This window comes from Asterias amurensis, chromosome 8 (genome assembly GCF_032118995.1).
Source record: "Asterias amurensis chromosome 8, ASM3211899v1".
Taxonomy (NCBI): Eukaryota; Metazoa; Echinodermata; class Asteroidea; order Forcipulatida; family Asteriidae; genus Asterias; species Asterias amurensis.
Genome location: NC_092655.1, coordinates 19,033,084 through 19,047,194, shown reverse-complemented (window position 1 = coordinate 19,047,194; position 14,111 = coordinate 19,033,084). Strand labels below are relative to the sequence as shown.

The 14,111-nt window shown below is 39.0% G+C and overlaps 2 protein-coding genes across 5 annotated transcripts; one reads left to right on the top strand and one right to left on the bottom strand.

Moving 5' to 3' along the window:
- The first annotated feature begins 31 nt into the window (after window positions 1-31).
- On the top strand, window positions 32-4,840 carry LOC139941048 (small ribosomal subunit protein mS26-like). Its single transcript, XM_071937462.1, has 4 exons — window positions 32-648; window positions 3,009-3,155; window positions 3,922-4,045; window positions 4,600-4,840. The coding sequence occupies exons 1-4, from the start codon at window positions 416-418 to the stop codon at window positions 4,807-4,809; spliced, it is 714 nt and encodes a 237-aa protein (XP_071793563.1). The 5' UTR covers window positions 32-415; the 3' UTR covers window positions 4,810-4,840.
- Window positions 4,841-4,976: 136 nt separating this feature from the next.
- Window positions 4,977-12,758, bottom strand: LOC139941049 (methylated-DNA--protein-cysteine methyltransferase-like). 4 transcript variants are annotated; one of them, XM_071937464.1, is made up of 4 exons: window positions 12,631-12,758; window positions 11,144-11,291; window positions 9,762-9,907; window positions 4,977-7,676 (listed from the first exon to the last, which is right to left on the bottom strand). In XM_071937464.1, exons 2-4 carry the CDS (start codon window positions 11,278-11,280, stop codon window positions 7,411-7,413), a joined length of 549 nt encoding a protein of 182 aa, XP_071793565.1. In that variant the 5' UTR covers window positions 11,281-11,291; window positions 12,631-12,758; the 3' UTR covers window positions 4,977-7,410. The 4 variants fall into 4 exon arrangements, with proteins under 4 accessions (XP_071793565.1, XP_071793566.1, XP_071793564.1 ...); XM_071937465.1 differs by having other exon boundaries at window positions 12,657-12,758; XM_071937463.1 differs by having other exon boundaries at window positions 12,644-12,752.
- Window positions 12,759-14,111: the final 1,353 nt, after the last annotated feature.

Sequence of the window (14,111 nt, the reverse complement as noted above, 5' to 3'; positions counted from 1 at the left end):
CGGAAACTGCCGACTGTTGTCATGCACCAGAAATACTGTTTCGTGCGCCTTTGTTCGTTTTTCATCGCAGTTTTCACTTCACGATTGTCTTTTCCTACTTGAATGAACAAACCGAGTGTTTATAAGTCCTTTCCACTAACCTTCCAGGACTTCATCATTTGAAAGGCATTTCAGAACCGCCGGAAAAGCAAATAAATAGGGATTGACCGTGAACTCGTCAAGCTTGTCGTGTGAAACAATTGTCGGGTCAAAGGTCATCTTGAGCATCAATCCCACACTGCTTTGCGTTTTGCAGGGAGACACTTGGATGGAGATCAACTTTTGAGTGATTCAATGTTTTGAAAAATCTTGTTTACTGATTTATAAGTAATTTTACTCAAGAAGTGACTCTGGCATTTGCCATACGTTTTACAAGATGTTTCCAAGATGCTGTTTGGTTTTAAATCGTGTTGCAGGGGTTGCCGGATCTTGGGACCCAACGCTGAGTGCAGTGACTTTTCAGTGTGTTCGCTGGCGAAAACAGCGAACAGATCCGAGAGCCAAATCCAAGATGAACTACAGAAGAATTCCGACACCAATTGATCCGTGGGAGCATGATTTTCTTTTGAAGAAGAACCGACATTATGCATGTATTACGAGAGCGATGAAGTAAGTTCAGGAGCTATATTGTCATTGAGGTTTGTTCCGTTATCATCATCACGATTCACAAACGTTAGCGGAACGGACGTCATTATTGTTCTATAATAATAAATAATAGAGGGAGTAGGGACACGTCAATGTCTGAAGAAAGTTTAAATTCCTACAGTGAATGTATCAAAATAAAAGAGTGGGCGACAATGGCAGTTTAAAATCGACAGGGTCGTGGCCGTGCGATCGATCGAGCAGAAGATTGGGTGATTTAAAGTTGCAATAACGTAATCCTCCTCCCGATCCAGGGTTCGAAATTAGGGTCGAAATTAGCGGTCGAAATTATTCCTTTTTAAATGAGGGTTCAGTGGCAAAATCCCACAGAAAACTTTTACTAACGCTTTTAAAATAGTAAGTTCGACAATTCTAGATACTTGCTAGATTTAATTTGCCCGTGATCGGGACCTGAACTGCTGTCGTTCGTTTCAGAAAACACGTACAATCAATTGAAAACACGATGCACAAACCACATGGTGCCGAGTATCCTCACAGTGTATAAAGTACACGGTTGCCCACTGGTCCATGCAGTATGCACAGCACATACACAACACACACATTCGTTCAAAGTCTATTCTGACCAACACTCCACACACTGTCATTGGTCTTCTTGACTAGACTTCAATGCAGTACACGTTCACAAACGGAGTAAAGAATTGCCGCACGTTGTGCATAATGGCTGCAGACTGTGCACAATGTACAGCCTTGGAGGAATTCTAATAACATGGACAACTTTTGCCAACAGAGGGCGTTGCGGGGCAAATTCATTGAATTATTTCTCGATGTGCATTGTTGACTGATCGTTGATTCATGAAGATTTTGTTGCAAACGGAGTTCAAAACATGTTCAAATCAACCGACCCCCTTACCACGAAGTTATTAAAGTTGTTGTTGATGGAAAAAGGATAATTTAAGGTAAAAATTAAGACACAAAATCCTCCAAAAACGCAATTATAAGGTCTTCACTTTCGTGTTTTTTGTGGGTTTTCTTTTTTTCGTTTTGAAAATGTTGTGTATAAATACATGCGGGCTAGTGAAAAAACCTGCGGGCGATCGAGAATTTTGGTTGACTTGCCGTTTTGATCAGTATGCTCTGATCGTCTTCTGGAGAAAGACGACTAGATTAGAGCATACTGATCAAAACGCTGAGTTGAAACCAGCAGTTCTTTTCAGAACCACCCCATTTAGGGAAAGTCATTAGGTGTTAACGCAAACCTTCCCATACATCTATATGATAATTCTTGTCAAAGCCTGTTCAGCATCTGGACAAGGTGAGAAGACAAGAAAGAAATTTCAATTTTAGAAGTGGGAGGAAAAACTCCAGAGAATTATCCCAGGAAAAACCCACACAGTCAAGTATCTGAAATCCCAATCCAAGTGCCCCTGGTAGGATTTGAACCGGGTGAGGCAAGACACCTCTACGCCAACCTGACTGATTCCTCAATGTCTGTACTTTACAGAATGGGTTAGAATGCTGGTCATTGTGACACTTGGTCCTTGAGCAAGGTACTTTGTATCATAATTTCTTCTCTCCACCCAGGAATGAAAATAGTTACAATCGCGAGCTGGGGAGTTTGGATGGACTGGTATTCTGTCAAAGACTCCAAGGGGAATAGAAATATTCAGTTATTAAATGCTATTATAAAAGTGAAAACCTTAAATAATTATTATAATTGGTTAATTAAAAAAACATTCAAACTTGGCAGCCAGAGGCTGAATTGCGTTTAAAATAACGGAGCATAAGAAAATACTATTTTTTAAATTACAGAAAAACATTAAGATATCAAATAAATTTAAGTACAAATACAAAATACAAAATATTCAATGACTATTAATACAAAAATACTTTCCACTAGGGCATAGGGAGGCATAACACACCTCTCTCTTGCTATAAACTCTGTTAAGTGTTACTACATGTACGTATTAATTTAGTATTTTAAAAGATCATAAATGGAAGCATGAAAAAAATTGCACTTCAAGAGCATGCATACATTACATGTATAAACCTATACATTGTAGACAAACTCAATTGGGCGCTGTACTTCTTTTTTGTAAATTTTGTCATTAGAGAATCTCTGTTGTACACTAGCGCCCCAGATACATTTGTCCATCACTCATGAAACCACTATTTTCTATATATGATTGTCACACAGTCACTGGGTCTAATATAAACACCATCTTTATTAGCCATAATTGGCTTGGAATATTCAAATTTGCACTACTTTACACGACTTTGCACTACCGGTACTTTTTTTTTTTTTTTTTTTTTTTTTTTTTAGACGACTTTGCACTACTTTGTTTTTTACACTTTATGTTTTTTGACAGAAAAATGTTTATTGAGGAGATTTCTAAGAATACACTTGAAACGGCAGAGGGCGGGTCAACTGAAGAAAGAGCCCAGAAAGAGAGGGAAGAATATCTCCAAATGCTGAAGTGGAATGATCAAGAGAACGCACGGACCAGACTGATCAGGTATGGGGAAAAACTGATGATTCACAATACATTCTAGTACTAGTAGTAGTAGTGCAACCTCCAATACGGTTTGCCCAGGACTCCTGATGATGCCCTTTTTCTGCAGTGTAGCTAGACTGTAGCTCGACACGGTAAAAAGAAAAACCACACAATTTCGAGGCATATTTGTATAGGTCATTGTATTCTGCTTTTACAACATCTTTCTAACCATACCGATTTGATAACAAATTGTTACAGAGGCAACGTGTTCCTTTAAAGACAATGGACACTATTGGTAAATGTCAAAGACCAGTCTCCTCACTTGGTGTATCTCAACATACATGTATGCATAAAATTTGAGCTCGATTGGTCGTCGGAGGTCCGAGATAACTATGAAAGAAAAAACACTCTTGTCACACGAAGTAGTGTGCTTTTGGATGCTTGATTTCCAGACCTCAAATTCTAAACTTGAGGTCTCGAATTCAAATTTGTGGAAAATTTCTTATTTCTCGAAAACTACGTCACTTCAGAGGGAGCCGTTTCTGACAATGTTTTATACTATCAACCTCTCCCCATTACTCATTTTGAAGTGAGGTTTTATGCTGATAATTATTTCGAGTAATTACCAAAAGTGTCCACTGCCTTTAAGTGCTAAGCAGCTCAAAGAACTTGAACCAATATCTTTGGGAAGCCGCTTCCAAGTTCTTCCTGCCCAGTGCCCATATGCCTGCAAACAAATTTCTCTCTGATGGTTTGTTTGAACGTTTACCTCGTCTTTTTACAACAGAGAGGAGAGACTGACTGAGGAGAGACGTCTCAAGGAAGAAAATAGATTGGAGAAGATGATCAGAATGGAGGAGGAGAAGAAACAGAGTCTTGAGGAGTTGGCGGAGAGAGTTATACAGGAAAAGGTAAAGTGTCATCATTTTTGGAAAATAAGGGGTCATTACAAAGAGTCAATGTTAGTGTGAAAGTTCAAAATAGTCAATGTTGAAAAAATTATAAACTTTTTCAAATTTGTTCTGAACCACCAACTCAATCCAAATTTTGATTTGGCTCCATAAGATAATCCATAAACCTAAAAACAAACTACATGTAACTCCCCAAATATACCAGCCATTTTAGATCAAAGGTCTCCAACATCATAAGTTTTCAATGGCTTAACAAGCAACTTAGTAGTTTAGTCATGAATAATGACACTCTTGCCAGCGTCTTCTCTTATGCTTGTTAATATAACTACATGTAAATACTTTTTTAAATAAATACTTAATTTTGGATGTTTTGTTTTTTCTCTTGACCCACCCACCAATAATTTCGCAATTTGTTTTTCTTCAAAAGAGGTTAAAGCCCAAGGTCTGGGAAACAACTGCATTCCCAGTGGTCTCTGAATTCTGTGGGGGGAATAAAGAAGAAGAGCAAATCAGCATTTTCTCTTGATTTCTCTTGTGTTTTTTATGTCATTTAGGAAGCCAGTAAGTCGTACATCACACTGGACAATGTTGACGAGGCCATAGAGAGAGTCATGGATAACACCAAGGACTTTAACTTCATGATCAGTAAGACTGGCGACATCCTGCTCCCGGAGGGTACACCATGGGAAAGTCTCACTGCGAGGAAGGACCCAGACCCTGCGGCAGAAGAGGACCGTCCACAGGAACTCACACAGCAATTATAGTCACATAAAGGCTGAGTCACACAGCAACGATTACGACGCAAAGAAAACGCATTCTATTGGTTGATGAGCGTGTGCATATTTTGCGTGGAGCAATTCAACCAATACAATGCGTTCTCTTTGCGTCGTGATCGTTATCGCTGCAGTGGGACCGGGCCTTTACTGTAGGAACACATTAGACCTTTACCCCGCTGTATCCATCCGTTTGTTTGTTTGTTTGTTTGTTTGTTTGAATGATCTTCCCGCTAAGGGAACTCGTCAAATTCCCACATGGAGATGTGTAAACACCAAGCTGGCAATAGCCAATCTCTCCCCCCCCCCTTACGCTGCTAGCGTGCAATGGTACTTTTCGGATGGAACGAAAAAGCTGAGTAAAAAAAAACATCACTGTGCGCGCGTCTTTGGTTAACGCAGCAGTGTTACTGCAAGGCATATTATGTAAAATTACTAGCATTCGGCTTCTACAATTAAAAATTGTAGGCCTACGCTTTGTTTGTTTTGAAAGTTGTATCTTTCAATCAAAATGACAAAGATCTACTTGGATGTTATATAAAACAAATAATGAATGTTTTTCATTCGTGCAATGGTGCGAATATGTTCATTCGTTGAAAGCTGGAATGTTCCATTCAACTCGGCTCCGCCTCGTTGAATAGAACATTCCATCTTTCAACTCATGAACATATTCGCACCATTGCACTCATAAACATTCATTATGTGTATAATATATCAGGCCTTAAATTTTGTTCATGACTGGGCAAAGCAATTTACCTCAATGGTAAGGGGCACTTTTTAAAGACACTAGACACTATTAGTAATTGTCAAAGACCAGTCTTCTCACTTAGTGTATCTCAACATATGCATAAAATAACAAACCTGTGAAAATTTGAGCTCGATTGGTCGTCGGAGTTGCGAGATAACTATGAAAGAAAAAAACACCTTTTTTACACAAAGCTGTGTGCTTTCATGCTTGATTTCGAGACCTCAAATTCTAAATCTGAGGTCTCGAAATCAAATTCATGGAAAATTACTTCTTTCTCGAAAACTACGTATGTTGAGATACACCAAGTGAGAATACCGGTTTTGACAATAACCAATAGTGTCCAGTGTCTTTAAGATGGATTTCCGGCCCTAGTTGTGTACTCAATTTTACAGATCTGGACAATGCACAAAATACAGTAAAAAAAAAAAACATTTTATAGGAGATGTTTATTTGTACATGTGATAAAATAAAGATTTCTTCAATATGAATACAACGATCTGTTTGAATTTCTTTTTATTATATTTTAATAGAAAAATATGGTAAATTTTACTGCACAGGTAAAAAAGAAACCAAAACAATCCGATAGTAACACAATAGGTTCAGCTATTTACATAGATACAAAGAAATTACTTAAAGGTATAACGAGGGACTCATTGTGATAAAACAATTTTATTTTTTTAATTTTAGTGTGAAAGCTTACTGATTATAAATTTTACATATGAACCTTTTTTCCCCCTGTGAAAAATTTCCTTTTGAATGAAGTTGTATGGGGAAAAACTGTAATATGAAAACCTACAAATATTTGTTGTGGTGATAGCAAAACTGATAGCAAATCTTGCAACACCCGCAATGTTCTCACAAGACTGCTGGCTCCTGCGAGACTGCTGCTCTCGTGACTCCACTATAGACGATGTGACCTATGTTTACATTCAAAGCGCCCTCTGTTGATAAAACACTGTACACGTCATGTTTCCCCGGGCAAAAAGATGCGTAGTCATGGTAACATTGCGTGTACTTTCTAGCTGGCTGCCAAAACACGAAGGTTTTGCCCGGCGGTATGCGCGCAATCATGTTATGGCTTTCCGTTGGGTGACGTCAGAGGTCACATCGTCTATACCCAAGTCACAGTTCAAGCAGAGGCCGGGTGGCATGTGCCATATCTAGTCAGAGGTTGCTGAAAGACCCAGTAACAGTGCCGTCACAGTCGCACTTAAAAGTGCCTTGCACGCTGCCATGATGAAAATGGGGTCAAATTCAGTATTCTCGTGAGAGCAGTCTCCCCAGAGAGAGACAAGCGACAGCAGTCTTCTCTTAAAGGAACATGTTGCCTTGGATCGGACGAGTTGGTCTATAAAAAGCATTTGTAACCGTTTGTTATTAAATGCATATGGGTAGAAAGATGTTTTAAGAGTAGAATACAATGATTGACAAAGATTTGCCTCAAAATTGCGTGGTTTTCCCTACACTTTGCAACTAACACGGTCGACCATTTATGGGAGTTTGACTCCCATAAATGGCCAATCGTGTTAGTCGACAATGTAAAAGAAAAACCGTGCAATTTTGAGGCAAATCTGTGTGGATCATTGTATTCTACTTTTACAACTTTCCCAATTTCATAGAGCTACAAAATTAAATAAAACACAAAACAATTGTGCTTTATACCAGAAAAACGTTACCAGCCAAAATACCAAGTCTTTGTGTGGAATGTGCTCAAGTTGTTGTTTTAAACTGAAAACTTCAATTGAATACGTGAGTTGCAAAAATAAGTACTGAACGTTTAACTTCATAGGGCTTGTTATTGCCAAAGAAGATTACACTTTACAGCAAGGGGAGATTTTGATCTCCTATTTGAAAGTCGCCCCTTCATGATCAAGAAGCCATTTCTTCAAAGCGTTCCCGTTGCCGGACATGTAGTTGCCAAGACCACCCCCACTAGCCGTCACTCGGTGGCAAGGCATGAGAATCGCAATCTGGTTGGCTCGCATAGCGCCCCCTACAGCTCGACAGGCTTTGTTGTTTCCAGCCATGGCTGCCAGCTGGGCATAGGAGACGGTTTGGCCACAAGGAACTTGACTTGTTAGCGTCTCCCACACTCTGTAGGTAAAGGTTTCTACAGGGAAAAACAAAAATGCAAATATTTGTACAGAATATGAAGAGCACAGAGGCCATTTAACCTGTAGCTGCAATAGTAGGCAAGAATCACACTCAAGTTTATGATAGTGTAACGAAAATACAAGTTAGTAATAAATTCCAGTAAGCACTTTATTATCTATTTTATTACAACACAGGTTCCTTTTATAAACTTAATTAAATTACCAAACCTAGGAAAGATAAGGAATAAGTTCAAAGTCATCAGCTTGTATTTGTCTAATGTGATTAATAATTAGTGTTCTACACTTAAATATCCAAAGTTCGATGACCTATCCAAGTTAGGCTACCTGCGCCTTAAGTTAGCCAAGGATTATTATGACTTGGAATAATCCTTGCATTTGTGTTTAATGACCAATCGGAGTAGTGCGATTGGCATCTTGTTGTTGTAACGCTGGCTTCTTGTAAGATTAACGCTCGCTAAAAGCTATAAAAGACGAGCCAAATGTGAGCTCGGAGTTCAGATCGTGACTTGTTCTAACCCGGTGAGAAGCCGCTAGACTGTACTAGGAGCGCGTCTTACAACCAGCGAGTGTTCGATTACAGATGCACATTGACGCTCCGACTCATCGTCATCCACATAGGCTTTAGTTTACGTACGTTACGCACATACAGAAATAAGTGAAGACATCTGAGACCGAATAAAAGTGTTATCACCTACGGACGAGTAACTTGATCTCCGAGTGTACGTTCTTGCCGAGTTTATTACTTGAACAGGCGGTTTCCAGCCCCGTTACAATACAATCTAGGAAACTACAGCAGAGGAATCAAGGGGGATACAAGTTTTTAGTTCACTGATCAACTTGAATTGATTTTGGGTGGAGCAAAGAAAACTTGCATTGAGTGGTACTTGAACCTGCGACCTTTGGATTAAAGTTCCGACGCTCTACCAACTCCTTATAGCCCTTATGTTGGCCGTCTCTCTTTCCTGTAAGTATCTTTGTACGGGAGTACCATATCTCAAGCCAATGGACGTGTAACTGTCCTATATAGCCAGGGATCACAGCATGCCAAATAATTTATTACGAAGAGGATTATTGTCATCAAACCAGTAGGTCATATATCAATAGACCCCTTACACAACGCGCAGCGCACATACACACGCATCTCCTATCCGCCATTTTGTGTGTCAAAACATGCTAAAAAGGAATTGACTCCACAAAGAGGGCATAAATGGAAGACGCATATTTTTCAGAGGTGCGTAAACATGTGAACCATCCTTTTGTGTGTTTTGACACCCAAAATGGCTGACAGCCAGGAGACGCACGTGCAAGTGCGCTGGGCGAAATGTGCAATGGGAGACTTTTTGAAAACTCTGCCACTAGAGGGCAGCAGACCTACCAGGTAAGGGTGCACAACTTCCATAGCAAACAATGATAAATGCTAACAATTCAAAAATACTTAACAAATATTTAGAAGTCTCTCAGCCTCTTGAAAATTAGTCAGACACATTGTCAGACAACTAAACTTCAGATTTCTTCTCAATTGTTGGTTGGTCAGCAATTTTGGAATTTTTGCTTATTACCCTAGAAAAAACACCCGAAAACTTATGCACACCGCTTGTTATCCTTGGGGAACTCGTGTCCAGTACGTCCTGTTCCAGAACAGTTTGGTTTATGCTGGCATTGTGTTTTGAAAAACAAAATACAGTTGGGCTAAATCTAAATACAAAAACAAAAACACGCAAAACACAAGGTATTTGCTGTCAGTGACCGTCAGTCCCATGCTTCGCCCTATTCCTAAATTGTTGACATTCCTGGTGAAGAGCGCCCTGTCTTGGTAATTGGCAGAAAGTCGAAAGTTTCCAATGGACCCTTCCCATGAAATATGCTAATCACATTCACGATGCATCCCTGTTGGTTGGCAAACGCCATAGAGTTGTGCACTAAGCAGACGCGCAATCGCGTTTGCGTCACGCACCCATTAGCCGTGTACAAAACAGCGCGATGTTCCCTCATTTTGCCAACCAAAACGTTAGTGCGCACGCGCTATGTGCAATTTACATATTTCATGGGAAGGGTCTATTGGTCTATACCCTTGAACCAACCTGGTTTTGCATCTGGCTTGTGAAACGGAGGCAGAGGTCTTTGATAGGCTGCTTCAGCATTTTTGAAGTACACCGCTAGCCAATCGGTGCACTCTCTCAGGGCAGCTGGCCAATGGTCAGGCGCCTCTGTAATTGATGTCGTAACCCTGAAACAAGCAATTAAAGTTAAAAGAAACATTACAGGATTGGCAAGAAAACAAAATCGTGAAGATCACAGATTTACATAAAACTTGACCGTCTAATGATGATAAAAACATCCCTTGAAAATTTCTGACAATGTCATAGCCTTTTTGATGAGGAATAAATTAAACTAATTTCCTGTTTGGAGTTTCGCTCAGTGAGCATTTTCTTCATTTTTTTTTTAATCGTTGTCTCACAAATCTATTGATCGATCTCAAACTTCTACAGGTTTGTCATTTTATGTATGGTGGATTACATAAAGTGCTTACACTGCCAGCAGCTGTTTTATTAGTGTAAGGGGTCATAAACCGATAGCCGAGGAATAAATTAAACTAATTTCCTGTTTGGAGTTTCGCTCAGTGAGCATTTTCTTCATTTTTTTTTTAATCGTTGTCTCACAAATCTATTGATCGATCTCAAACTTCTACAGGTTTGTCATTTTATGTATGGTGGATTACATAAAGTGCTTACACTGCCAGCAGCTGTTTTATTAGTGTAAGGGGTCATAAACCGATAGCCGATAGGGATACGACATAAACTGATAGCCTGGTGGATAACAGTTTCGCTGCTAGTGTCAAACCAAGAGTATGGAATTGAATGTTACTTATATCAAAAATCGATTTCCCATGGGTTCCTACATACAGAAAGAACTTGGTATTAATTCAGCAGGATTTCTAGTAACTGATGAACTGATTGATCGATGGCCAGCTGTGGCCAACAGAGAAAATTGTTACAATACTTGACGGCTCTTTTCAGAGTTTGTTTGGAAAGTGGAGCATGCATGTACTTTGAATAACTAGGTACATTTATGCATGCAAATAAGCAACCACACCCCCTGCATGTGGCTGTTAAATCACTGGTGCTGGCAGCGGTGATCATTTGTTCATTTGATGCTGGGACATATTCTAACTCCTTCCCTGATCCTTTCTCTATGCTACAACTTACAAGCAAGCACTGGAGTGGATTTCACAAAGAGTTAAAGACTATGTCTTACATGTCTTATCTCGAGTTAGGACGAGTTACTCGAGTCTTATCTCGAGTTAGGACGAGTAACTTACGACTAGCTATACGCTAAGACTAGTCTTATCTCAAGTTAGGACGAGTAACTTAGGACTAGCTATACGTTTTTGATAAGTTAGGACTTGTCCTAACTCTTTGTGAAATCGACCCCCGGTCCAGTATTATTGGGCAACCCAGCTTACCTGTCATCGTGACCCGTGGGTAGTTCCGTAGCAGCTGTTAACTTGATGGAATGAACTCCAACATTGCAAGCCGTCACACAAATTGGACCGATTGGTGTTTGGAGGACTGCCTTACTGCACTTGCAAATATTGGTCATTTTCTTGGAGACTGAAAAAAATGTGGGTACCTTTAAATTCAAATTTGTAGGCAGTTTAAATCAAATGACATAAAATAAAATAAATTGGGGAGTCTTGGATTTTATTAGTTGCGATAATGATAACCCTCCTGCCGACGGCGGAGCCGTCGGCAACGCCGCCGACAGGGGGTTACGCTATCGCAACTAGGATTTTATATGCAACTGTCAGGAAGTATCCATTTAAAAAAAAAATTTTGTAACCATCACATTCTTTTTTTTGGGTGATTTATCAAAATCCTCCATCCTCCCAACCGTTGGCAACTGTTGCATTGGGAGAATTGGACGGTTATATCACAAATCACAACCATCGATGTTAACTTTACACGACTTGACTCACATCGTCCCGCTATACTATTACTAACTTTGAACCTCAAAAAGTTCTATGAACAAGTGTATGAGTACACCCAGGTAGAACTATATTACACCGCGTTCACACAGGTGCTCCACAGAGTTGCGCCGAACCAAATAGATTAGCAGCGACTCTGAGTCGACCCAATTAAAGGATAACTTTCCGTATGGCGCCACCACCTTTTTACTCATTTTTACAAAAAGGGATATCTCATTGAGGTAAATTAGATACTATATTATTTCATATCCAATGAAAAAGTGGTGGCGCCATACGGAAACTTTTCCCAATTAAATGTTGGTTTCAGACAGGCGCACTTAACCTTTTTACATTAGGTTCAGCTCATGACAAGATCAACGTCTGAAACCAATTGATGCACTCCAGAGTCGCTCCGAACGACTGCAAGCAACAGTTTACAACTCAGTCTATAACTGTTTCAGACATCAAACTTTTCATGCACTTAATTCAATAATTTGGTTCGGTGCGACTCTGGAAGGCCTTAGTTGAAACCCTCGTTAATTAAACTTAATTAAAGGCACTGACTGGACCCCTCAAACAAAGACCACGATGTGAGCCAAGGGCTAGTCAGTAAAAATTCTATTTCTACCTCCAAGGTACTGTTCCGTCCCAACTTGATAATCGTCCCAGTACTACCAGTACCATAATGGAGCTATAGCTCCACCACGGGTACCATGGAGCTACCATGTAAATTGCACGAAGCTCAATATGCACTTTTCATTTATAATATTGTAACAAATATTATCAATAGAAAAGTGTTAACAAAATGTATACCTATCATACATACCTATTATACATACATATCTAGCTCACCTTGTTGAGCTGTTAAATGGCTCCGCTTTTAACATCGGTCTCATCACTGTCACCATTACACAGTGATGAGACCGATGTTAAAAGCGGAGCCATTAACAGCTCAACAAGGTGGGCTAGATACATATCATACATACCTATTATACATACATATCATACTCACTACACTGTGTTACAGTCACAGTACAGAACTATCTGCTGACACTTGCAGTCCTACTGGTACACACATGACAGCTGCACAAACATAAAACAGATTATAAACAGCAGTCTGCTGATGTAAACTGTCAATTCCTTGACACTTGAGGGCGCTAAAACTAAACAAAAGACCAACACTGAAAATCCAAGAATTAGGCATTGATAATAAAATTTCTAATTTTTCCTTTCGCTTTTATTCACACTAAAATTTTCCATATATAATTGGTTCTTAATCACTTTTTAATTAAATTTTCTCTTTTTCCCACCTTTTTTTTCTTTCGCCTGTGAAGTGCAGCCTTAAAAAAAGTTCCTTTCTAAGTTCTTGCCTAGATTAATTGCTCTAAACTTTACAGGCGCTCCCTTACTATCTTCAAAAATATAGCCAAACAGTTCAGGCAAATATGACAAACAAACAATAATGATTTAAAAAGTACTGCTTGTAGTATACCTGAAAGAAGACTCGAAAAAGTCAACAATTTAATTTTCCGATATTAACTATTGTCGCACTGTGTTAACACTTTTAGGGCCTACAAGGTGTTACATAATCTCATAATTCATAAACTTCAAAAATCTGTCTGGAAATAAATAATGATAGGGCCTACACACTTTGAGAGTCTCATAAAAAAGCAAAACATTAATTATTGTTAATGTTATTCTGTAAAATTTTAATGAATATTGCTGTATCAAGATTATTGATAATATTTACCCAAATTAAAGACAGTGGACACTGTTGGTAATCGTCAAAGACAGTCTTCTCACTTGGTGTATCTCAACATATGCATACAAAAAAAACAGGTGAAAATTTGAACTCAATTGGTCGTCAAAGTTACAAGATAATAATGGAAGAAAAAACACCCTTGTCACACGAAGTTGTGTGCTTTCAGATGTTTGATTTCGGGACCTGAAAATCTAATTCTGAGGTCTCAAAATCAAATTCATGGAAAATCACTTCTTCCTTCGAAAACTACGTTACTTCAGAGGGAGCCGTTTCTCACAATGTTTAATACTACCAACAGCTCTCCATTGCTTGTTACAAAGTAATTGTTTTTATGCTTACAATTATTTTGAGTAATTACCAATATATAGTGTTCATGCAAAATTGAACTGTGCTACTTCAGAGGGAGCCGTTTCTCACAATGTTTTATACTATCAACCACTCTCAATTGCTCGTTACAAAGTAAGTTTTTATGCTTACAACTATTTTGAGTATTAAATTACCAATAGTGTCCACTGCCATTTAGTAAATTGAACAAAATAGTATTCAAATATTGAACAGCCTTGAATAATTCTTTAACGATTAATGTTTACACAATTGTTTACATGATGTTGTTATTACAGGCTGCAGAAAACCGTAAGACTGCCAACTTAAAGGTACACGTTGCCTTGGATCAGACGAGTTGGTCTGTAAAAAGCATTTGTAACC

Bases quoted from the DNA above. Each gene is read 5' to 3' on its own strand.
- LOC139941048 (XM_071937462.1), top strand. From the start codon at position 416: ATGTTTCCAAGATGCTGTTTGGTTTTAAATCGTGTTGCAGGGGTTGCC. The intron at 649-3,008 runs GTAAGTTCAGGA...GTTTTTTGACAG, and splicing joins TGTATTACGAGAGCGATGAA to AAAAATGTTTATTGAGGAGA. The intron at 3,156-3,921 runs GTATGGGGAAAA...TTTTTACAACAG, and splicing joins GCACGGACCAGACTGATCAG to AGAGGAGAGACTGACTGAGG.
- LOC139941049 (XM_071937463.1), bottom strand. The intron at 9,908-11,143 runs GTAAGCTGGGTT...TGCTTGTTTCAG, and splicing joins CCCACGGGTCACGATGACAG to GGTTACGACATCAATTACAG. The intron at 7,677-9,761 runs GTTGGTTCAAGG...TTTTCCCTGTAG, and splicing joins CAAGCCAGATGCAAAACCAG to AAACCTTTACCTACAGAGTG.